At 41.9% G+C, this 26,169-nt stretch overlaps 1 protein-coding gene across 1 annotated transcript; it reads right to left on the reverse strand.

Moving 5' to 3' along the window:
* Nucleotides 1–3,374: 3,374 nt before the first annotated feature.
* Nucleotides 3,375–4,441, reverse strand: Tas2r40 (taste 2 receptor member 40). Its single transcript, XM_006997151.2, has one exon. The coding sequence runs from the start codon at nucleotides 4,439–4,441 to the stop codon at nucleotides 3,479–3,481; it is 963 nt and encodes a 320-aa protein (XP_006997213.1). The 3' UTR covers nucleotides 3,375–3,478.
* Nucleotides 4,442–26,169: the final 21,728 nt, after the last annotated feature.

Consider the following 26,169-nt stretch of genomic DNA (forward strand, 5'->3'; position numbering starts at 1 on the left):
CCCCAGCAGCGGCAGCAGCAGCAGAGGAAAGGTGGGGTGCTGGAGGAGGGAGGGGTGGGACTCCAAGTGGTGGCCGAGCAGCGAGTGGAGCCCCAGTCACAGGGCAGGAGCCCCGGTCACAGGGCAGCAAGAAGACAGGTTGTTGGAGGGGCTTGGCTTCCCACGGCTCAGCCCGCACGGTGGCGGTGGGGGCAGAAATACGGTGAAGTGATCAAATATTTGTGAAGCTGTCCAAGGGCTGCAGGAGGGAGGAAGAAGGGGCTCGGCGGCCGGTGGGGTGGGGCTCAGGGTTGCACACCCAAGTCCTGAGGGTGGAACAGGCGGTCCTGGCAGCAGAGTCAAAGCAACAGAGAGAAAAGATTTAAGAGAAAGAACAGACAAGGAGGGAAATTAGGAGCAAGGACAGGCAAAGACAGCGAGCTTTGCCTGGCGGGCAATTTTACATGTCCTGGAAAGGAGTCTGGGGACAGGTGATGATGTAACTGCTTAGCGGAGGCTGGAGGAGCACGGGGAGTTGGCAGTGAGGAAGGGGCTGGGATAAGGTAGGCACGTTTTTCCAGAATGAGGTATAATGACGTAAGATAGGCAACGGACCATCGCCACAGAGGCTATGGGCTGTGGAATTCAGAGGGAACAGGCTGCCTCCATTGGCCGTCACTTTGGGGTGGGGGCCAAGGGGCTGTGAGCCCGAAAGACAAGTGGCGCCAGCGAGTGAAACGAGACTGACCTCCAGTGTCCTAGAGAGTCAGTGAGAACGAATGTTGCAAGATATCTAATGGACCATTGTCACAATGGCTATTGGCCATGGAGGGCATAGGCCTGAGGGGCTTAGAACCCAAAAGATAAATGGTACCAGCTCCACAGTCGAGAGAGACGAATCCTTAGTTGTGGGAAAATGGCCAAAAGGGAAGGGAAGAATCTTACTGATCTGATAGGGTGAAGAGTTTCCCATGGTCCTCCAGCCAGAAAAATGGTGGGTGGTGCAGGGTCCCAAAAGCTCCTCAGACTGCTGGAGGGCAGGATAAAGCAGTGAGATTGCCTGGCAATACTGGGGGCTGATGTTATGATTTATTATGCACCATCCTCCTGGGGTATCCCGATAGTACTAGGAAACATGCTGGCAGATGCATGCCATGTGGGCATGGCAGTGACAGTGGCAGCTAGTAATACACAACCCAGATGTTTCAACAATGTGGAGAGTTTATTATAATAGAGAGATGGGGCAGAGAGACAGAGGGAGGGAGGGGGGGTTCACACTTTGTGGGAGGAAAAGTGGAAGGAGAGAGTGAGGAAGAGGTGGAATTTTTCCTTAAAAAGAGACTTTTACGTCAGGACACAGGGCAGCGCCAAGGGGCAGGTCAGAATATTAACACCAGGTAACATATTTGAGTGAGTGAATGTGTGTGTGTGTGTGTGTGTGTGTGTACAGCATGAATCTTAAAAAGTTCTTATTAATAAAATCAAACCCAGACCAGGTATTGGGGTGAATTCTGGGAGATCAGAGAGAACAAGCCACAGCAACCTCACCTGGCCAACTTCTCAGCTGGTCTTGATTCCTCAGACTGTGTCCTTATCCCAATGGCTCTCAGCTGAACTGCTGCTCAAAAGCCTGAAGCTTAACCAGCTGAAAGCTTAACCAGCCAAATGTTTCTTGTTTCTGGTCTTCACGCCTTATATATCTTTCCTTTCTACCATCACTCCCTGGGATTAAAGGCTCACTTTCTGGGATTAAAGGCATGTGTCACCTTGCCTGGCTGTTTCCAATGTGGCCTTGAACTCACAGAGATCCAGAGGGATTTCTACCTCTGAAATGCTAGAATTAAAGGTGTGAGTGGCACCATTTTCTAGCCTTTGTATCTAGTGGCTGTTCTGTCTCTGACCCCAGACAAGTTTATTAGGGTGCACAATATTTTTGGAAACACAATAAGACCGTGTGTGTGTGTGTGTGTGTGTGTGTGTGTGTGTGTGTGTGTGTGTGATTTGTTTTTCTCATCTGCTGTTTCTAGGTGTAATGTACTCCATCACATAAACCTGAGAGGCAAGGAATGCAGAATTATTAGTCTTTGTCTTTGCTGTCAATCTTGGGTTTTATTTGGGAGCTCCCTAAGATTCCTATGTACAGCAGTATTCTCTTCGTTTTCTTCAGTGATTTTCAATTACAAAGTACACACTAGAAGAAATATTCAGGTTCCCATGCTGTAAACATGTGAAACCATGCTGCCAATGTCATTCTGAAGAGTGACAGTGAAGAGGAATGCCTTCTTTCTCCACAGCCACTCCCGTCTAACCCACCCCTTCCCTGTTAGATTCTTCAAGGTAGCCTGGAATAGGTAAACCAGTGGTGGCCCCTCTGTTGCCAGTAAGTAGGTTAGTAAGCATCATAGACATTTTGTCTGGCTTTTCTGCTCACTTGGCACTTCCCCTCCATTTTTGTTTTTCTCTCTTCTTTCTTCATCCCCTCCCATTTGGAAAAAACAAATCTTTCAATTGGCTTTATATGCTTCTATCTTCTTTTTTTTTTTTTTTTTTTTTTTTTTTTTTGGTTTTTTTTCGAGACAGGGTTTCTCTGTGTAGCTTTGCGCCTTTCCTGGAACTCACTTGGTAGCCCAGGCTGGCCTTGAACTCACAGAGATCTGCCTGGCTCTGCCTCCCAAGTGCTGGGATTAAAGGCGTGCGCCACCACACCCGGCTTGCTTCTATCTTCTACCTTCTGCTTCATCATTTAATCCAGAGAAACTTCTTGTGTTACTGGTCTTTACAAACTCTCTCTTTACATACTCTTACCTTTTCATCTCCCTCTTGGGAAACTTCTGGAAGTTGGATGTGACCTTACCACTCCACTAGTAGTAAGCATGGCCTCCACTCTATCCAATCCAAAGTGTCTTCATGTTTCACTCCTTAGGAAGACCTAATATCTTATACCTTAATAGCTGTGGTCAGCTGTTCTTTCCTAAATTCCTTTCTCTGTACGAATTCTGGTTTCCCTAATCCCTTTAGGCCTGGATGTTGTGCCTGATGCAGTCCTCTTTGTACTCTGGGGCTATCAGGGTGTCAAAAGTAGACTGACCAAATAATTTTCTGTCTAGACCAAGATATCTTCAAGGATCAAAGAGTGGTCAATAAATAACAGACAGCAATCAGAGCTTCTCTGGGCTAAACTGAGATCTTCCTCCAATCCTTAGGGCTTCATAGAGAGCAGAGAAGAGTTTGGGCCGAGACATGAATGAATCTGTGTTGAATGAATGGGTCAAGAAACTTTTTTTTTTTTTAAAGTCAATCTTCAAGTTGTTTAGCTATTCCTGCTTAGATTCTCAAGTTAATCCAACTTTAAATTCATGTAAGGATCCAGTTACCCAAGGAGTAGTTAGTGTCAGAGCAGGTTTTGTGTATGGGAAAAGTAAATGAAGAGGTCTGTGAGGAAAAGGCAGAACTGGTTGGATCAGGTCTTGTAAAACTCCCTGGGTCCCAGTCACTGGGTCTACCTTTTAAAGTAAAGATGGACATGGTGCTGAAACCGCCTCCAGGCTCTTCTCAGCCCTGGGTTTCTCAAGATCAGATACACTGACTGGCCAGCTGGGTAAGCAGTTAGGATGAAGTTGCACAGAGTGTTCCAGAAACTGTAGGTATCAAAGATGCTTAACATGGAAATAAATAGAGCCAGTGCGTTGATAATATAGAGAATGAGAGAGTAGGTGGTTGACTTGATGGCATCCAAGTGAGCCTCCATGCCGGAGTCCCTGGAGCCTGTGGTGCTGTTTTTCATGTTCAGGGTGTGCCTCTTGAGTGAGACAATCAGCAGAGTGGCTGCCATGATGAACATGATCAATGGAATGAAGATCCCCACATAATATAAAAAAGCCAGGCTGAGCACATTGATCTCAGAGAAGTACTCCTTCCTTGTGGAGTTGGAGGAAGGGATGGGAACAGAATTGTTCACATACACATTGAAGATGTCTTTTGAGAAGAAGGAGCTCAAGCTGAAGGAAACCAACACTGACAGACTCGTGAGCTGAGGCATCAGCACTATGATTTTCCGCTTCATCATAAGGAACAAAGGGTTAGTGAAGTTTGCAATTTTAAGACAATAGAAGACATTGAGCCAGGCAGCAAACCAGAGGTTACAATAGCTCAGAAACACGGTGGTGGCTTTGAAGAGTCTATATACAAAATTTTGGTTATAAATAATCCTGAAGAATAGACTATAAGTAACATCTACCATTATCCAAATCTGTAACAAGAGCCTAGAAAAACTCAGCATCAACATAAGTTGGTCACCAGTTGGGAATCTTTTGCTCCTGACCCATTCAGTCCCATAGATGACTGTGATGAAGCCATTGCCAGTGATGCCAATGATACAGTCTATTGTAGAGACCACAAAAGTGATAAAGATCTTATACCTGGAATCATGATTGTCAGTAGCAATTGTGGTTACCGTTGCCATTCTGTCTGACTCTGACTTTCAGGTTCCTCACCGTGATAGCTGTTGTATAATCCTCCCCACAGTCAACATCACGGCAAAACTCCCCCTCTTAGTTGACAGCCATGTCCTGTTTTTCTTCATTTGCTTGTCATATGACCACAAGTAAGAGGCTTGACATGCAAATTATGAAAGGATTTGGTTACTGGCTCTGACTCCATTTCATAAACACCCATTTGTTTGGGGGGGGGGAGGTTTCCAGAAGCTTATTAAACCGAATTTACAATGAATGTCTAGCACAGCATCTTCCCATCTCATTTATTTTAGTCCATATTCACTAGAATCCCAAGTTAGGAATCTCAGTGTCCTGTGTATTTTTTAAAACTTATCTCACAAAACTGGGACTACTTGTTATTATTTGTAAAAACATACTGCCGTCTCATGTTTCCTTTCTATGTTGTCCAGGCTAGCTTATGATTCTCTTGCTACTGCTGCCTAAATAGCAGGGATGATAGGCATGCAACCACTGTGCTCAGTCTTCTTGCTTTCTTTCCTATTGCCTTTGTTTTGCCAGAAGATTTAGTTTTACAGTTACCATGCAAGCACAGGACAAACTCATTTTAGCACACACATGAATATCCTTCACTTAGAATGAAGCTTCTCCTGGAAAGGCCTCAAGCAGTACACAGTAAAGACTAAGTGGGATGACGACACAGTCTTCTTCTGAGAAGATGGCTTTGTCAACCTCTGGTTATTGGATAGATGTAGGAGTGTGGAGGAACCTATCTGTCCTGTGAGGACCAGCAGGCTGCTTGGTGTGGGTGCATGCACCTGGTTGCCTGGTCCTCCCAGCAGCACCAGCACCCTTCAAGGCAGCCAGAAGATTTTTACTTTGTTTTTGAGTTTGCATCAAAATTCATTTGATTGAATTTGGTCAATGGTTTTGTGCCATTGTCTTGTCAGCTTGTCACAAGTTAGAGTCATCAGTGAGAAGGGAGCCTCAATCGAGAAAATGCTTCCCTAAAATTGGGTTGTAGGCAGAGCTGGAGAGCTGGCTCAAACATTAAAGGCTAGGCTCACAGCTCACAACCAAAAAATATAAGATTTAGTTGTAAGCCAGCCTGTAGAGCATTTTCTTTATAAATGATTAATGGGTGGGGGAGGGCATAGCCCATTGTGGGTGGGGACATCTTTGAGCTGGTGGTCCTGGTTTCTATAAGAAAGCAGGCTGAGCAAGCCACAAGGAGCAAGCCAGTAAGCAGCACTCCCCCACAGCCTCTGCGTCAGCTCCTGCCTTCAGCTTCTTGCCCTGCTTGAGTTCCTGCATTTTGTAGATGGGAAGCTATATGAACTGTGAATGAAATAAACCCTGTCCTCCCCAAGTTGCTTTTGGTCCCCGTATTTCATCATAGCAATAGTAACTCTAACTAAGACAGATTGCTTGTTTTAAACAAGGAATATGCTTTTCAGTAGAACAGTATATGGCCCAGTTCTCAACACCCATTGACATCCAGATTTGGTGTAAGCTACCATTTGCTTATGAGTTTGTCCTATTAGGTGAAAAGGATGATGAATCATGACTTTCCACAAGCTCACATTAATTTGATTTAAAATAAAGAAGTTAAAAGTTTATTACTATGAAACTGAGTTGTACAGCTGGACGCAGTGGAATTTGCTTATTATTTCAGTATTCAAGATGCTCAAACAAGAGAATAGCAAGTCTGAGGATACACCAAGTTACATACAGCAAGACTGTGTTCCAAACAAACAAAACAAAAATGAAACCCAGCCAAATCATATTGTGTTACTTGATCATGTTTGCATAAAAATACTACTAGACAAAGGTGGATATCACAAAATGACTAAAGTATTCTACAGAGAAAAATAAACCCGAATGTCAACATAGAGACTTACACAAGAAAATTCATAGCTGCTTTAGTCATCACAGACAGCAACAGGAAATAGTATTTCTTGACCAGTCTCACATTTCCTGTAAGAGGCTCACTGGTTTCAGTTACTTCTCCTAGGAGAGGAACAGGGTGATTGTCAGCAGCTTTTACATATTAGAGAGCACCAACCTTTATCTTTTTATTTTGTCTCAACCTATGTAAGTTTACAATAAATCTCACATGTAGCTTTTGATTTCTATCCTTCTGGTACCATTTCTGTTGGCTTTCAGTCATGCCTTTCTTTCCTCTTAGGATGTGAGAGCCAAAGGGCTTGCTAGGCAGGATCTGCCTGCAGCCACAGAGACTTGAGCAAGAGGCAGTGGTTCTGGGGGTGGGTGCTCCGTATCTACACAGGTTGCAAGTCTAAGGTTACCAAATCCAAACCACTCAAAGTGTTCTCTTTGTAGTGGTGCCAACCCATTTTTTTTTTTTAAGTCTGGAGAGCTAGAATGGAGGTTCAATGGCTTGAATGTGATTCCTGATGTCCATATGTTAGAAAGCTTTTCCCCAAATTCAATAATATTGAGATGTGGGATTTAAAAAATATTTTTATTTATTCTTAATAAATATTCTTAGAGAATTTCATAAATCTGTATGATGTAATTTGACCACATCCATCCTCCCGAACTCCTCCCAGATGTCCCCAACGCATTTCCCACACAACGTTATGTCCTTTATAATGACATTCTGAGTCTAACTAGTGCCATGTGAATTTATGTACATGAGTGGAGTGTCATCCTCTGGAGCGTGGACCAGCCTATCAGGGGCCACACAACCAAAGCAAACTGACTTTTCATTCCCCAGTACCTATCAGCCACCAATATTTCCTCAGCTGAGGGTGGGGCACTGTGCGGTCCTCTCTCACATGTGCTGGAATTGTGAGTGACTTAGTCTTGTGCATCCACCACAGATGCTATGAGAGTGCGTGCCATCCGCAGGGCTAGCTTGACTAGAAGACGCTGTTTCCCAGCACTCCTCTCCAACCCCTGACTCTTACAATCTTTCTCCCCTCTCTTCCAAGATGTTGCCAGAAGAGCCTGTGGGGAGGAGGTGTGATATAGTTGTCTCATCTAATTTGAACACTTGAGAGGGAATTTTAAGAGGTGATTGGGTCATAAGAGTTCTGTCCTCATGAATAGATTGATATTATTTCAAGCAGTGTGCTTATTATAGAAATTAGTTCAGCCACTTCCTGCTGACTTTTTTTTTTTCTTTCTGCCTTCTTCCTTGGAAGAATGCAGCAAAAAGGTCTTTGCCACATGAAGAATACCTGGCCTTGTAATTCTTGGATTCTAGAACTTTAATAAATTTCTAGCTGGACAGTGTTGGTGCACATCTTTAATCCCAGACTTAGGAGGCAGAGGCAGACAGATCTCTGGCTTTGAGGCCAGCCTGGTTTGCAGAGCAAGTTCCAGGACAGCCAGGGTGACACAGAGAAACTTTGTCTTGAAAAAGAAAAAAAGAAAAAACAAAACAAAACAAACAACAAGAAAAATTCTAATCTTAATAAATTCCCTTACTGGTAGAATTCTATTATGATAGCATGTTATTGACCAAGATAGGAGGGATCTGTATTTCAGGAAAGATCCTACAATGAACCATGGCTATTAGGTTGAAAAATTTCGTTGGATTTGGAAGAGTATTTAATTAGGGGAAATATTTTTCTCTCCATCAACACATAGATAGAAAATGTCTTTTTGAGTTCAAGAGGAAAAAACAAGAGGAGGAGGAAGAGGAAGGAGGAGCTCTATAGTAGAGACCTGTGTCCTGATCACCTCCTTAAGACTTCATGGGAGTGTCAAAGGTGGACGGGGCTGCAGAAACACCCCTTAGGAAGACTGCTAAACCCTCGTAGCACCCACAGGAAAGAGTTGGAAATCCATTTAAAACTGGTGAATCCCAAAGAGAGCAAGAGGCCGTATCCAGGAAACTTAAAAAGTGGTTCTGACAAGATGTCAACCATTCAGTTAAAGTCAATGGAAGACTGTGGGACAGACTCCATCCCTCTACCTATAACCTCTACCATGCCATGTGAGTATGACACTTAAGGGTATGGATTTCATCTCAGCAAGAGCAGGAAGGATAACTCTTGAGAAAATCCAGTAAGGACATGTATAATAAGGCTGATATAACTAAGAAAACACTAAAATATAATTATACCCTATGGGCACTGTCAACTCATATAAGGGGATTAAGTAAGTCAACATGGGCTTTGAGTGCTGTTGAATTCCCCCTTTGTCATCCCACAATGATATATTGGTCAGTTTTTATATTTTCTAATAAAATTGTTAACAGTTCAGTTTATTTTCGTATTTGGCTTAAATCTTATCTTCCCCCTTTCTTTTACTTAGCTGTAGCTCAGACTCTGTCTGCCTGGATTGGCTGCCATGGGATGGGCTCTTGGACATCCATCTTTCTCTTTTCAAGTCCTAGCTGGTGTGGGAGTCAAGAGAGAGTGTCTATTTCATTAGCTGCTCTAATGGGCATGCTAAGAAATTGAAAGATAATTTATGTAAAAAAGTTTGCTTTTGCATGTTATCCAATTCATATTTAAAATATGTTAATGTAATAATTAACTTTATTTCTTTACCACGGGACTGCAAATTTTTACGACTGGAAATATTTTGGACAGTGTGAAGTACTGCAATAATGAGAAGCAATTCAGAAATTAGCTTTTGTGAAAAGGGAAGCTTTTGAACAATTGGATATGTATCTGTGTGCCTGTGTGATGCCATTTCTGGGATATATGGAGTTAATACTGGACTTACACTGAAACTTGAGTTTTATGTGGCAAGTTATGTAAGGACACAAGCTTTGCATATGCTCATTTGCATTATTCAACAGGCATTGCTTTTTGCTAGAAGTTAAAAATGGAAGATGCCACAGACATTGCTCACCACTTGCACTGAGTTTCCTGGCCAAGCTGGAGACACAGACTTGACAATCAGATACAGAGCAAGCGCATAGTCCACTCACAGCACATAGGGCAGGAGGCTCAGCCACAGCAGAACAAAAGAACTGTTGTTGGTCTGTTGAAAGAAATCAACTTACATCATCTGATGGGGAAAAAATGTGCTTATGCTGAGCACTAAAGATTGTTATCACACAATTGGTCTTTTGAGTGAACAAACCCTGTGAATGTTTCCCTTAAAGGCAACCATAGTGGTTATAAGACACTATGTGGAGATGCATCAGGCATTTCATCTCTAAGACCTTTTTTGTGTATATTAGTTCTTAGGAATGCTATGGAGGGCATGATGAAACCTGTGTTATTCTCTCCAAATGGTTATTGAGTTAAGATTCGTGGAGGCATTCTCCTGCGGTTTAGGGAGCCACAAAGTCATACCTGTGCAGTGATGGCTAATCCCTGGTGTCATAGATGATGTGACGATGGAAGGCTAAATGCCTACAAACACTTTTAACAATCATGTGAAGACTCACTTTGGAAAATTGTGATAGTTAGTGCTGATCGCCAACCTGGCAAGATCTAGAACTTTCTAGGAGCAAATCTGAGCATGTTTGTCAGGGAGTTTCTAATTAGATTAACTGGGGTGGGAAGACTCTTTTTAACTGTGGGCAGTTCCATGGATGGAGATTCTGGAATGAACCAAGAGGAGAAAGGCAGTGGGGGTACCAACATTTGCTCTCTCTACATCCTGACTGTGGACCCAATGTGACCAGTCCGCACACCCCACTGCCTGGCCCCTCTTTCTTTCTGTATGTCCCTCTTGTCAAAGTGTAAAGAAAGCTTACCTTCCTTAAGTTGGCTGGCCAGACATTTTGTCACAGCGGTAAGAAAAATAACTAATATGAAAATACTTACCTTTTTACCAATTATTTTTTAAATAATGTTTTTATTTACTCTTTGAAACTTTCATGCATGTGTACAGCATATCTAGAGTGTATCCACCTTTCACTCTCCAACTCCCTTAGGTGTGGTATTGTATTCCCCCAAATATTGTGCATGCTTATAAACTTATCTGGGGTCAGAGACAGAGAAGCCACAATATTAAACATGAGTATAGGCAGTGGTAGCACATGCCTTTAATCCTAGCTTTCCAGAGGCAGAAATCCATGTGTTCAAGGATACAGACAGGCATGGTGACTCATGCCTTTAATCCCAGAAAGCGAGCCTTTAATCCCAGGGAGTGGTGGTATAAAGCTGAAAGGTATATAAGGTGTGAGGATCAGAAACTAGCGGCATTTGGCTGGTTAAGCATTTGGCCTGGTTAAGCTTTCAGGCTTCTAGCAGCAGTTCAGCTGAGAGCCATTGGGATGAGGACACAGAAGCATCCAGTCTGAGGAAACAAGACCAGCTGAGAAGTTGGCCAGGTGAGGTTAGCTGTGGCTTGTTCTGTCTCTCTGATCTTCCAGAATTTACCCCAATACCTGGTCCGGGTTTGATCTTATTAATAAGAACTTTTTAAGATTCATGCTACACTTAAGCCCACCCAACACTTTTCCCTCCTAATTTCAGATTATTTCACTTATTTTCCTTTGAGACCAGGTATCACTGCCCACATGTGCATGAGTGTGGGGGCCATCCACTGGGAAGTGGGCAACATATCAGTAGCCAGAATTTAAAAGGAAAGTGACTGTCCTTCCCCCAGCAGCCATCAACTGCCAATAACCCCTGAGCTAAGAATGGGACCAGATAGCCTCTCCCAAAACACGCTTAAAATAAAGCCCAATAAGGAGCGTTGTGAACAGTTCTTTTTCATTGTTAAACTACATAGAGCTGAGTATTTGCCATGGTGAGTGGTTTCTAACGAAGGCTGAATTCTGTGTTTATGTTGCACCGTGACATATTCAACATGCAGTTTTGGTGTCAATGGAAAGCCAAAAATTTCTGTGTTAAAACAAAACATAATGTATTGTGAGAGAAATGTTGACATAAGATATTTCTTTTAGCTTTCTCTAAGTAATGAACTTATGACAGTCATCACACTTATACATAGTTTGGCAAGCTAAAGTAGTCATTTTCTAGGTAGCTAATTTGAATTTTCTTGTGTCAGCCATACATCTTTATGCCTTTGGTTCCTGTAGATTCAGGAGTCTTCGGTGAATCCCATCAATGCAAGTCTGGCAGCTTCAAGGAGTTACGTAATACTTAGCCCTTTTCACCACGAGATGGAGCTGAGGAATGAAGCTTTCTTAAGTGAAGCAATTCCTTACTTCATCCACTGGTGAGCAATCACGTTCTGTCTTTCTTAGTGGGAGCCTTCAAGAAAACCTTCTTTATTTTAGGCAGTTGGCTAAGGGCTTTACCAGCCCAACCTTTTAGGGAGATTTCTCATTTTTTTGTTATCATGGTCAGTGTTATATCTTTTCATTAAGTATTATCTTTTAAAACAGAATGGCCATACTTACTTTTGAAAAGTAAATTGCAAGTAAAAATTCTAATTTCTGAAGTGAATTTCAGGCAACTACAGAGTCTATTTCTAAAGAAAATAGGAGTCAGAATAATAGAATAATGGCTTGTGAGTACAGGTATAACCCTAGAGCACTCCATTCATAGCAAGTAAACTAAGAAGTGAGTCACCTAAGGCTGTACACCATTGAGATCCTGTTTGGAATATCAAGGAATGAGTTTTGACTGGTGTTTTCATATTTGTACTTGGTTTCTATTAAAATTTCTGTGGCTTCTTTACCAATGGGTAGTTACTTGCCTAAGTAGGCTCCTTTTATTTAATCTGAGAATTAGCTGTGTACTTCATTTAGGTGTAGATGGACGAAATGGCCATTATTTCTCAGCAGAACTCGTCTCCTTCCTAACATGAATATGCAGTAAGGACCCCTTATTTCACTGGAAATAAATATTAAGTGAGATGTAACTGTCTTCATGAATAGAACCATCTACTTTGTGTGGGGTGTGGGGACATGGTGGGAGGAAGGAGAATCAGGGAGTTTGGAAAAGACACATGATAGGTAAAAAAATGATATAATTTCAGTTGGCAACTTATGACAATCAAATAATTGATTTTCCACAGGCGTGTAACAGCTAGGCAAGGGGAGAAAGGACAGTGGTTATAAATGGTGGAACAACCAAATATCCAGTCAAGTATTCTATTGCACTCAAAATTAACAGAAATGGATCGAAGACTTAAATATAAGAAGACATTTGTAGAAATTGTCTTGGCTTTGGATTATGGCAATGACAATGGTTTCTTAGAGATGAGACCTAAAACACAAATAAGCAAAGAAAAAAATAAGTTGAACTTTTATTAGAAACAGGACTTTTTTTTGCTTCTAAGGACAATGAAAATACACATGAAAATGGAAGAATTGTGTACAGAGTGGAAGAAAAATATTTGCAAATCATACATTACCTTTATATAAGAGGCTTTTATATAAAGATATTATGTAAAAACTTTTACTAATGAATTAGAAAAAGTCAATTAAAAATGAGCAAAGGATTTGGATATTTTTTTCCAAACAAAGAAATAGTAAAAAAGTCATGTGAAAAAAAAAATGCCAGGTCTCTCTACCCATGGAGAAATGTACATAAACAACAACAAAACAACCCATACAATGGGTGATGGTGGCACACACCTTTAATCCCAGCACTTGGAAGGTAGAGGCACATGAATCTCTGGACTACAGGGTGAGTTCTAGGACAGCCAGAGACACACTAAGAAACCCTGTCACAAAACAAAACAAAACAAAATAAAGAAACAAAACCACAAACCAACCAACCAACCGACCAACCAACCAAACAAACAAACAAAAACCAAGGGGCTGTTACCCCATGCTGCTGTTGTCCCACACCTCTTAGGGTGGTAAAATGAAAAGATGATGCAAAGTGTTGGCAGCGATGTTGAGAAAGGAGAACCCTTGTCCACTGCCGGTGGCAGTGAATGATGCAGTCACTTTGCAAAAGAACTTATCAGTTTCTGAAAAAGAAAAAAGAAAAGAAGAAAAATAGGGTGAAGGATTTAGAGGGGGAAAGAAGATATAGGGTCCTTTCTCTAGACTATATGGCCACTTCAAAATAGTTTCTGGTGGTGGCATTATTTAAAAATGTGTGGCGAAGCAAAGTTTTGGCAAGAAGGCAACACTTGGTACTTACTGAAATAAATATTGCATGAAGCATATGAGCGCCGATCTCCTTCCTCCTCTCTCGTCCTCTATGTATGTCCTTCCTCTGGTACATGCATGAGTGTGCCCTTCCTACTCTGGTTCTGCACATTTCTGTGGAAGATGCACGGAATGGAAGTGCTGGCTCTCAATGTTTCCCTGAAAGTTCACAGGGAAATCTCCACTATCCAACAGGGAAGGTATGCAGCAGTTTGCTAATTAGGGGTCTTGAACCTCAGCTGAGCTCTCTGAGCAGCATCTAGGATGACAGGTGGACCCAGAACTAAAGAAATGTTCCTGTAGTTGTCTCTCACCTCCAAACTGAGAAGACTCTTCAAAAGGATTTGCTGTAAGCAGAGAGCAATGTGCTGACCTGTGGGTCTCCGTGAGGCCCTTTTCACACATCCCTCGTTTTGGTTAAGTCATCCACTACTGCCTCCTCCCCACCCCAGTGCCCCCTCCCTAGATGATCTCCAAACCCTCAGCATTCCTCCCTCTTTTTTCATTACGCGTGTTCTCCTGTCTCTCACTTTTTTTTTTAAGTTGGGCCCTCTGATTGTAGGCCCCCAAAGGGCTCTTTTTGTCCCCTTCCTTTAAGTATAGCCCTGACATTCTAAGTGCCAGAAGCCACTACCCTTCTTTTATGTCTGGCCAATTTCTTCAGTATTTCTGTTACTTGTTGTTACTAGTTTTTAAGTTAGCATACAATATAAGGAGTTTCATTATGGCAGTTACACACACACACACACACACACACACACACACACACACACACACGTGTTGTCTCACGATGTTCTAATTTGACCCCCTTTCCCAGTGGACCCCCTCCCCCCACGCTGCTCTTGCTGATTCTTTTCCTTCAACTAGCCACTCTCTCATTTAGCTTTCATATCACATGCATCACCTCTCCCCTCTTCTCAAGACCTCTTCCTCCTCCCTCGTGACCTTATTTCTGATTTCATGACCTTCACAGAGAAGCACAGACACATCTACACACATACATGACATAAACAAAATTTCATTGTAAAGGATATTTTAAATGTATTCTTCGAAAATTTCACGGATGTAACCAAAGTATCTTGATCATATCCACTCCTGACTTCCTGAACTAACTGCCTCACAACAAATTTGACAGCTTCATGTCCAGGTTTTTTTTTTTTTTTTTTTTTTTTTTTTTTTTTTTTTTTTTGGTAATCCACGGAGTCAAATTAATGCTGCCATATGCACATGAGTGTGAGACTACCCACTGGGGCACGGGTAACAAAGTGGTGATCACACCCTGAAAGAAAAAGTGACACACTCTCCCTCAGCTGCCCATGCTGTTTCAGGTAGGGGTGGTAGGAACAATGGGAACCCTCTCAATCCATGATGGATTTTCTCTCTCTCGTCTTCCTCCAACGTCCCCTGGAAGCCTTTGTCTCCAAACCAGCCCCCCTCTTACTTTCATGTCTTTTAATTTTTTCTTTTTTTAATTTGGGCTGGAGAGATGACTTAGCGGTTAAGAGCCCTGGCTTTTCTTCCAGAGATCCTAAGTTCAATTCCCAGCAACCACATGGTGGCTCATAACCATCTATAATGAGATCTGGTGTCCTCTTCTGGTGTGTAGGCAGACATGCAGGTAGAACACTGTATACATGATAAATAAGTCAATCTTTAAAAAAAAAAAAAGCTTTAAAAATTGAAAAATTTAAATTAATCTTTTAAGAATTTCATACAATGTAATTTGATCACATTCACCTCCAACTCTTCCCTTTAACTCCTCCCAGACCTACCCACCACCTCTGTTCCCACTTAACTTAGTGTCCTCTTTTTATTTTCTTAAAATTTGATAACCTATTGCCTCCAATCTGTGCTTTCAATATACTTCTGGCATCCACTGAAGCATGGTAGACCTACCAGGAGCCACACCCTTAATAAACTCAACTCTCTTTTCCAGAAGTTGTTAACTTCCCCTACCTCCTCAGGTAGGGTTGAGGGCTCCTGAGCCCCTTCGCACTCCATACTGGGATGCTGACTGCCTTGATCCCGTGAAGGTCTCATGCCAGCAGCCACAGCTACTGTGAGTTTATGAGTGCAGCCATCCTGTTGTGTATGGAAGACACTGCTCTGTTCTGATCCTCCCTGACCTCTGGTTCTGGTTCTTATAAACTTCCTGCCTCCTCTTCCATCATGGTCCCTGAGCCATGGTGTGTGTGTGTGTATGTGTGTGTGTGTGTGTGTGTGTGTGTGTGTTGATACAGATGCAAATGTGACATTTGTGGCTGAGCACTCCACAGTTACTAATATTCTGTACTCCAGCCAATTGTGAATCTGCATTAGCCAGTGCCCACTGAAAAGTGACTCTTCTTTGACCAAGGTGGAGAGCAGCACAAATCTATGAGCAAAAATACATTTAGAAGGCAGTTTGACAACATGGTACCTACCACATATGCAACATTTGTCTTTACTACTATGATTCATTTTGCTTACAATGATTTCTAGTTCCATTTATTTTTCTACAAATGCCGTGATTTCTTTATCTTTACAGCTGAAAAAATTTCATTGTGTGTATGTACCACACTTTTTTTTAAATCTACCCTACCTGTTGATGGACATCTAGGCTGTGTCCTTTCCCCACTTATAGTAAAGAGTGAAACAATAAACACGGATGTGTAAGAATCTCTGTGATATGTTGACTTAAGAGTCCTTTGGATGTATGTCCAGGAATGGTGTAGCTGGGTGATGTGGGAAGAGCCTGTCTTTAGGTTCTTGAGAAATCGCTGTACTAATTTCTATAGTGACTGGAGGGTTTATGCTCCCATCAACAGTTTAAAGGGTTCTTCTTTCTTCACACACCCACCAGTATTTGTTATCAATTTTTTCCTTATTGATAGGCAACATGACTTGTATGAGCATGAATTTCAAAGCAGTACTAATTTACATTTCCTTGATAGATAAGGATGTTGAACACTTTCCAAAATAGTTATTGGCCATTTGTATTTCTCTCTTTGAGAACTGTCAGTTCATTTTATTAGCTCATTTATAGACTGCATGGTTGTTGATGTTCTGTTTTCACAGTTCTTTTCTATATTCTAGATATTAATCCCCTGTTTTCTGTGTAGTTGGCAAAGATTTTTTCCCATTCCATAGATGTCGCTTCACTTTGATGATTGTTTCCTTTGCTGTGTAGGAGCCTTTTAATTTCATTTGTCAGTTTTGGGGATTGTTTCTTGAGCTATCAGCATTCTTTCCAGAAAGTCATCATTCATACCTAACCTATGTCTTGAAGTATTTTCTCTGTCTTTTCCTAGAGAAGTTTCAAAGGTCCAAGTCTTCCATTAAGGCCATTTTTAAATTGATTTTTGTTGAGGAGGAGAGATATAGCTCTAGATTATTTCTTTCTGGACTTGAAATAAACATGTCTTTTCATTTTTCTTGGCTTTCAGGTTACTGATGAGAATTCTACTGGTATTCCTTATGTCTGCCTTTGTAGGTGAGGTGGCATTTTCTTCTGACATTATACTCTTATTTGCTATGCAATTCTTCCTTTTGCTTTTATTAATTATCATTTTATAATTTCATATGTGTATATGATGCATCCTGATTACTTTCTCTCTCACCTTCTCTTATCTGTTCCCACCCTATTACTTTCCTCTTTCTCTCTGTCTGTCCCTTTCCAAGAGTCACAACTTTTGGTGTGGTTTTGTTATCATCTGGGGGAGCATTGGATTGCAACCATCCATTGGATCTTGGTAGGGCACTGTCACAGCCATTCTAGGTTGTCAACTTGACTACACATTTGGATATTTAAAGTAGGAAGGCCCACCTTTAATCCTTATCTTTTGAGATGGGAAGATTCACCTGTAATCTGGGCCACACCTTCTGCTGGCAGCCTAAATAAGGGATATGGAAGAAGAAAGCATTTGTTCTTTGTCTGCTTGTTCTTGCTCTAGCTGGCAAGTTCATTCCCCCACTGGTATTAGAGTCTACTTCTTTGGTATTCTAGGGCATAAAGATTGACTGAGACATCCAGCCCCATGGACTGAACAGCTACTGGATTCTTGGGGTTTCTTGTGGTAGAAAGCCATTGTTGGATAAGCAGCCTGTAAGGCATTCTAATACCACACCCTCAAATTCATTCTATATGTTCTGTTCCTCTAGAGAATTTTGATTAACACACCATGCTTGTCTCTACCATGCCTTGGAGAGAGAAATTCTTCTCTGTTTATGCCTATTTGGGATTCTTAACACCTGTTGGGTTTGGATATTTTTTCTTCCCCCCAAATTGCAAAGTTCTCTTGTATAATTTCATAGAAGAGGTTTCCTTTCCCATTACCATTTGTCTCAGTTCCTTGCTCTATCCTTTGACTGTATCCCAGAGTTCTTTTGCTTCTTTGTTTTCTTTGTTGATGTGTGAATATAGTGTTTAACCAACCTTCCCTACATCCCTATACTCTCTCTTCTGCTCTATAAAGTCTACTTGTGAGTCTTTTCACTGTGTTTTTTGATTCATTGAGTTTTTCATCTTCAACTTTTTTATTTTTTAAATCCTAACTTCCTTGGAGATCTTTCCCTTCTATGTTGCTGACATTTGCATGCTTATTGCTGATTTTCTCATCCATTCTGATGAGATTTCCCTCTATATTGCCAACTCTGGGTCCTGAATGGAATTTAGTTTATAACAGGCTCCCAGACCTTAGCTCAACTGATGCTATGTTGGAGGCACCATTCTGACCTTAAGACCCCTTACATAGGGCCCAACATTTGCCAAAATGGGAACAAAGACCTAATCCATCAAAGACCCAGCCCATGGTTCCAGCACAGTCCCTAAATGTACTAGCAATGCTTTTGGGCTGCTGTACTTCTGCTTCTGGCTAACTGAAGTATGACAACTAGGATGTGGTTCCTGTGAATAAAAGACAAAGGGATATAATACTTGGGGATACATGATTTGGGCAAGTTCCCCTTGCAGCCTCTGGCTGGCAATACTTTCTTTTTGGCTTTAAGAGTGTCCATGTAGTGTTCTCTGGTGGACTTACCTTGCAACAAGCTTCTTATTTATTCCTCTTTAAGGTCATCCATTGTTTTTAACAGGAAAATTCTGAAACATCCATGTGGCAATTTACTTATTTCAACATGCTTGAGTTCAGAAGTTCAGGAGCTATAGTTTATCAGAGCACTCATGCAGTCTTGCTTTTCCATGTGCCTAGAGTTTCTGTGTTATAACTGGGTTTCCTGCTGCATTGGATTTAGCTTTAGTTTATTGTGAAGCTTTTTACTGAGGAATCTATTCCTGACAACTTAATCCCAGGACAACTCAGGAGAAAAAGGAACTACTGTGACAGCACCAATATCATGTTGTACAGGGAGACACGTAAAATGTGTTAAAGTCCTGAACATCATGAATTACAAAATGCAAACACTGCTGTAGAGTGTGCTATGGAGTGATAAATCATTTATAAATAAATTATTTATGAATGAGATAAACGAAGGAAGAAAAGAGGGGGAGAAATAGAGAACATGTTAAGGAAAAGATAGCAAAGACAAGAGAAGATAAATACACTAAAAGAAATAAAAATATTAGAAAGGTGTATTTTAAAAAGATATGTAGAGAAAATAAAAGGAGGTAATGAAGCAAAAAAGAAGAAAAACTAAAAAACTATTATGAAAAGAGTAGTGAAAATAATATATAAGTAATATCACAGCACTGTATAGTGAATAAGAAAGTGGAAGCAAGCCGGACAGCGGTGGTGCATGCCTTTAATCCCAGCGCTCAGGAGGCAGAGCCAGGTGGATCTCTCTGAGTTCGAGGCCAGCCTGGTCTACAGGCTCCAGGAGAGGCACCAAAGCTACACGGAGAAACCCTGTCTCAAAAAACCAAAAAAAAAATGTGGAAGCACATTTCCCCAAATACAATATAGTAAAAATGTTGCTAAATTCAGGAAAAAGGAAAATTGAAGCACAGAAGTCAGAAAGCAAAAGATGGCATGTCCGAGTGTTTCCTTCCTGGGTCCTTAGAAAATGGACAGTATCAGTTATATATGTGGACTGATGAATTGAGCTCATGGGCTCTCATCTTCCTCGTGACTGAGGCTGGGGTACACATGTCTGATGTGGATTAGTTATCTTTCCATTGTCATGCCCCTTTCTTGTGTACCAGGAGCCTCTGCTGGCCAAACTTGGCATTGCAGTCCATGGGCTGGGCAGGTTCTCTCCTCTTCCAAGCCGATTAACATTCTAGCCTGGAGCATCTCCCAAGTGTGCTGGGCATGTGTGAAAGGAGATCTGTACAGACAGAGGACCTGTCTTCACTTCTCCAGACCCCCTGAGTATTAATGATGCAGCCATGAATATCAAGTACACTGCTGTGATTTCAGAGTTCTCAGGATTTGTAGCTGTGAATGACACATCGGTGGCTTCAGGGGTGGAGTCGCCTCCTTTGCTCAGGCTAAGAGCTGTCAAACTCCAGGCCATTCTCAGATAATGAGAACTGCTCCTGGGCACAGACTATGGGACTATCTGTCTCTATGCAGTTCCCTGCCTGAGCCTAGCTTCCTGCCACCTGCAGTTTGGCTCATTGACCTCTGGTGCTCCTGCACCCCACAGCTGCCTTCATGGGCCTTCACTTATTTGGGGCCTGTGGCAGGCTACACTGAGCCCCCAGATCTGTGTGTGTTCTTTGTTTTAAGGCCCCATGGTTAGTTTTTGACATCAGGACACCCTCTCCCTCTTGAGTATCTTACTACTTACATAGTCCAGGCTAGCCTCAGATTTACTATAGAGCTTGACCTTGAACTCCTGCTTCTCCTCTCTCTACCTCCCAGGAGCTGCAATTATTGGTATGTGATGCCACCCCTAGCTAACAATAGCTTCTCTCTTAAGATGGGACCTGGCTGCTGGCCTTGGGGTCATATAGATGATAGGTTTGATCCTTATTTACTCTGACCCATGTCCTGTAGGAATTGCTCTCTCACCATACCCTGATACTGGACCTGAAGCTTGTGAGAGTTTGTCTTGAGGGAAGGTCTTGTCACTTCTCACATACCTTCTGGATGTAGCTTCTGCTCTGTCCTCCACTCCAACCAAGGAGCCTCATGCCTACAGCTGTGTTCAGCTCACTTCTTATTAGTACAGTACCCATTCTTTTTCCTCCACACTTTTAAGCTACCTTTTCAATAGCTTTGCAACTTTCTGAAGCTCTCCTTTTTCTTCCCTTTCATTGGAATAGAGTCTATTTTTTTTTTTAAATTCTTACTTTCTCTTTTACCAGATCTCCTAGAGATAACTTCTCCTGGTCAAACTATAAAATGCCAAAATGTTTTCAGACAGTACCAAATATCCATTGGGTAACAAAGTGCCCTGTTAGAGGAGCACTGCCTTGTTTTTGAGGGTGATATCCATATAGAGGTTGATGCCTTACTAGCTTGGTGAATCTTCACAGAAGAGGTTCCTCAGCTGCCTGTGATAGCATGGAGAACAGAATGCAGTGTACACCCTGGCACATATTCACCTGGTACTATGCAGATCAGCTGGTATCATGTCCATTGCCACATTCGTCATTTCCTTTGATGAGCAGAGCTTTGTAAATTGCAAATGTTTCATACCATAGAGTATGCCTAAAATACAGTAACATAATGACATCCAGAACTCCAGATTTTGAAATAGAGAATCAAAGTCTTAAGATGTGTGTGTGTGTGTGTGTGTGTGTGTGTGTGTGTGTGTGTGTGTGTGTGTGTATGCATGCTAGTGCCTATGGAAGGTAGAAGAGGGTGTCAGATCTCCTTGGGTTGGGGTTACAGGCAGTTGGGAGCCACCTGATGACATGGGTACTGGAAATAGAACTCTGGTCCTCTGTAAATGCAACAAGTGTTCTTAACCACTGAACCATTTGTCCAACCCCAATAATAATGCAATTTTCATATAATCCTCAGAAAAAAAAGAGAGGAGGGAGAGACAGGGAGAGGGAGAGAGAAACAGCATGTTTTCTGCACTTTTATTGTCTGGAATGTGTGGGTAATGCTTTCCTCTCCAAGTAACCAGGTTCAGCTTATTGTGAATTATGATATTATATGTGATAATGCTGCCTCTATGTCCTAAATTCTGGATTACACATGTGTTCCACCATGCCCAGTTTTAAATGGTGCTGAGGCTTGAATCCAGGGATTCTCCATTCATGTTAGGCAAACGCTCTACCAACTGAGCTGCATTCTAAACTAGGTTCAGGTTGTTTTGTGACAGACTTGAATGGAGCTTTGTGCTGAAGAGGAAGGAGATTTATAAGAGGTCAAGAGGTTTCTTTCCTGATTTAGTTAAGATTTTTCAATCTTGGCAGCCCTGGAGTCTTGGACCAGACAGTTCTTTGCTCTGAGGCTTCCTGTGCATTGCAGGGTGTTCAACAGCAGCTTTGTGTGCATCCACTTGATGCGAGAAGCATTGCCCAAGTCACGATTACCTTGAATGCCTTCATGCATTAGAAATGCTCTGTTGGGGTGTCATACAGCACCCATGCTTGAGAAACTCTGCTTTTGAGAAAGCTGCTCCATCAAAAATTTTGCTGTGGGGTCTGGAAAACCCATCAAGTATCACACAAGGGAGTAAGAGCTTTCGTTTGCCTTGGTATTTATAATCAAGTAACAGAGATTTTGGCAGCATAAAGCATTGCTAATTTATTATAACATATCATTTTGGAAGTCAGGAGATGCTGTCTTCTTTTGGAGATGCTGTCCAGAGAATCCCTTTGCTTGCCCTTTCTGGCTTCCCAAGGCTGCCCTCACACCTTAGTTTATCTCTCAGCCAACAGTGCCATGACTCTGACCCTTGATCGTATTGTTGCATTCCCTTTTGGATGCTGACCCTTCTGCCTCTCCCCACTTTTAAAAAGGCTTTGGGTAATATTAGGCTCACTTCCACGATCCGGGGCTAGTTTTTCATTGCACAGTTCTCTATTTAGTCACAACAGCAAATCCCCCTTCACCGTGTCTGTGGACATAGCCACGTGTGTCACACATTATAAGGCTGTCATCATTGGGGACATTATATTGTCTACCACCAGTCAGTATTGAGCAGCCATGGTGTAGTTAGGTAAGTCCTTGAGGTTCTTTCTTTCTTCTCTACCCTGCCTCCTCAGAGAGACTGGTGCATCTGAGCAAGGAGAACTGGGAAAAGCAGACTCCACTCCACTCTTCCTTATTCTTAGGGGTAGAATGGAGTTCTGTGAGTCAGGTCTAGCAGGAGAGAACATTCAGTTAGATGATAATAGTCATTAAAAAAATTAAAACAGGACTAAACTTTTCTAACCTGAAAACCATGGTATCTTAATTCCTGACTTGTCCCAGAGCTATAGGCTCCGCCAGGTTGGCTGCTCATAGCTGAAGAGAGGCAGTCTTGGAGAGTGAATCAAAGGCAATGGTGTAGAGAAAGTTACCCTTCATAATGCCCCCTGGAATCCAGGTGTTCTGATAAACCCGGAGTGTGCTATTTTGGAGGCAAAGGGGACTTTAAAATTCTTGAGCCAGCCACAGACTGGAATGTTTCCTCTTACAGAATGGGAGGTTGCTAGGGACCTGGGAAGCTCCTGGCTTTCCCTATTTCCACAGAAACACAGGGTATGCTTCTGTTATTTAGATATTTGAGAAAAGAGATAAGAGGAAGGAAGGTGGAGGGGGAGAAGGATGGGAAGCCTGGACTAGTGACGACCAGCCCGCTCAGGAAGGAGGAACAAGGAGACAAGATTTAAATGTATGCTGGCAGGAAAAGCTGGGGCATATGGCTACTGAGGGGAAGACGCACAGCCTGAAGCTCGGCAGCTCAGAACCGAGCCTCCAAATGCTTCCCAGTGCATAAAGAGATGACTTGCTTAGACTCTCTAGATAAAAGCAGAAAACTTTTGTGGGTTTCTTGAGGACACTAATCAGACATAGACCCAATATTGTCCCCTCAAAGGTAAATGAGGCTCTTTCCTCCCCAACCTCATCCTGTCCTACTGGGGACCCAGGGACATATTAGGGGAATTTATCCACAAAGGCTAAAATGATATATGACAATCATTAGACTCAAACCAACTTGCCTGTGGTTTTTATTATATGTGATATATCTATATGTGATTTTAAGAATAAAAATGACATTATTAACAGTTATTATTATTAATACCATTTTATTAACAGTTCTTACATGGTAAGTATAGTGAGATGAGGTTTTTAGGGGGAGCAAAGAGAGTTAAGTAGGATTAACCTGATTCTAGTTCAGAAATAGCAACAAGCCTTTAAAGTGCCAATGCAGGTGTGCTGCGACGGTTGGAATTAAGGCAGTGCTTCTGTGCTTACCACTGTGGCCACATGCTGTCTTCATTTCTGGAGCCTTGCACAGATTATCTGGCCAAGAAAGGGCATGGGTAGAAATAACTCGTTCAGGTGCGCTGGAGTACCTAAGTGAAGTTAGAGTCTACCTTGCTCAGTGCACTCATGCATTACGATTTACTTTGGAATAGTTTCTTTTACTTTAAGCATTAATTTAGCTTATTTATTGTGTGTGAGATGTGTGCTTCCATGTGTCACAGCATGCAGAGGCGAGACGACAACTCACAGGGGTCCCTTCCCACCACGAGGTGTCCAGTGATCGAACTCAGTGCCTTTGCCCACTGGAGCCATCCCACTGACCCCTACTTTTACTTCAAAATCATCTTATTTTAAGAATGAAGGTGGGAAAGAAAGAGGGAAGAATGTGAGGAAGGAAGAAGAGAAGTTAAGAAGGAGAAGAGAGAGGAAGGGAGGGAGGAGGGAAGGGGAATGCCAAGTGGGGAAAGCAGGAGGGGAGAGGACAGCTGGGTCTGTGAGTGGAATCTCAAGCCCTGGTTTGTGATTGAGAAAGCAGAGAAGCTACTTTGTTGGTAGATAACTTTCAGGATTGTGGTGCTGGAGGCCAGCCATTACTCCACCAGTGAGGGTAACCAGCCCTCTTGGCCACCATTTAGCTCAGGAACCTTGTAATGTAAACTCTCTTTACCCACCCCCCACCCAATCTACCACTTAGTTTCCCCTGGGCATTGCCTCTTTTATTTCGCTCCTGCCCTAAGGCCTCTGTCCTCTGCGAGGGTGAGGCCTCCTTCTCAGCTCATGTTTGGTGGCTTCAGCCTTTTGCTCCATAGTTGCATGTTTGGAAGGAATGATGCGGTTTCTGTGTTGTGTGATTCTCAGAAGCTACTGTCTTGCTTTCTCTTCATAAATTACTTGCTTGATAGTATACATGAGTCCATCATAAATAAGGTGCTTTAACATGGACAGCAGTCATGAACATTGAAATGCAAAGAATCTATATCTATCATCTATCTATCTATCTATCTATCTATCTATCTATCTATCTATCTATCTATCTATCTATCTATCATCTAATCTATCATCTATCATTTGTGTATATACAGGTGGATATTGATCAATATTTATGGAATTTAAAATGTCTAAAAATATTTGAATGATTTGCTTTCCTTTTAAAAAAGAAATGTGAAAATTGGCTGAACCAAAATGTAGTCACTTGTGTCAACCTTAAAAGGAAAAAAAAATAGTAAATAAAGCTGAGAAGTTGTGAAGGGAGAGTTTTTACTTTATTTTATTTTTTGAAAGATTTATGCAGGGTATGGTGGTACATACCCTTAAACCCAGCTCTTGGGAGGCAGAAGTAGGTAGATCTCAGTGAGTGAAAGGCCCATTTGGTCTGCATAGCAAGTTTCAGGTCAGCAAGGGCTCCACAGTGAGACCGTATTTCAAGAAAAGGGGAGGGAGTTATTTCAGTTTTAATTATGTATATGTCTCTATGTGTGTATATCCACACAAGTACTAGATACCCGTGAAGTCCAGAAGAGGGTATAAGATGCCCTTGGAGCAGGAGTTACAGAAAGTTTTGAGCAGCCTGTTGTGGGTGTTGAGTAATGAACTCAGATCCTTTGCAAGGGAAACAAATGTTCTTAGCAGTGGAGCTGTCTCTTCAGGCCCAAGAAAGTGTTCCTACACACAACTGAACTATAACTATCATGAAAGACCCTGCCAGACTACAACATAATGCAAGTGTCACAGAAGCCTTATCCCAAACATACTTCTTCAATGTACATTTCTGGAACACTTGTTCAACCATTTAACTTCAGACTGATACTACTCTTATTATTAATCAGCATAGTCAAGGATTATTATTGCAAAAATGCCCAATAGCAGTCTCCTAATATCATTTTTTGCCCTTAAAACTATCCTACCTCAATACCTTAGACTATGCCTATCCTTCATTATGACATACACGCTCCCAGTACAGTGCCCTGCTATTTCCAAAAAAGAATCAGTCTCCTCCTCTTCCCTCTTCTTCCCCCACATTTGTTTGTGTTCTAAATTCAGGTTGACACTTTGGTCTCCACACTTTACTTTTTTCTATTGATATGCTTTGACCTTTCGACAGTGGTAAACCATTATGTTTCAGGAAAGAATGGTGGTGGTGGCATAAGTAATGATCCTTAAAGGAGGTAGTGCTACCTGCTAGATGTGACTTCCAGTCCAGTAGAGCATTTGAGTGGGAGAGCTGGTCAGCTGACTAGAAGAAATAGAGCAATGTATAGAAAAAAATAGAGCAAGTATAAGTCTTTCTTCTATCCATTTGATGGAAAGGGTTTATAGTTTAGCAGAAAGGGGGAACTTTAGGAGATATTAATGAGAGGTAGGTTATCCCACAAGCCAGGTGTGCAGTTCTTTGAATTTCTCACTTTTGCTTAAA

Source organism: Peromyscus maniculatus, chromosome 3, assembly GCF_049852395.1.
Source record: "Peromyscus maniculatus bairdii isolate BWxNUB_F1_BW_parent chromosome 3, HU_Pman_BW_mat_3.1, whole genome shotgun sequence".
In the NCBI taxonomy this organism is placed as follows: domain Eukaryota; kingdom Metazoa; phylum Chordata; class Mammalia; order Rodentia; family Cricetidae; genus Peromyscus; species Peromyscus maniculatus.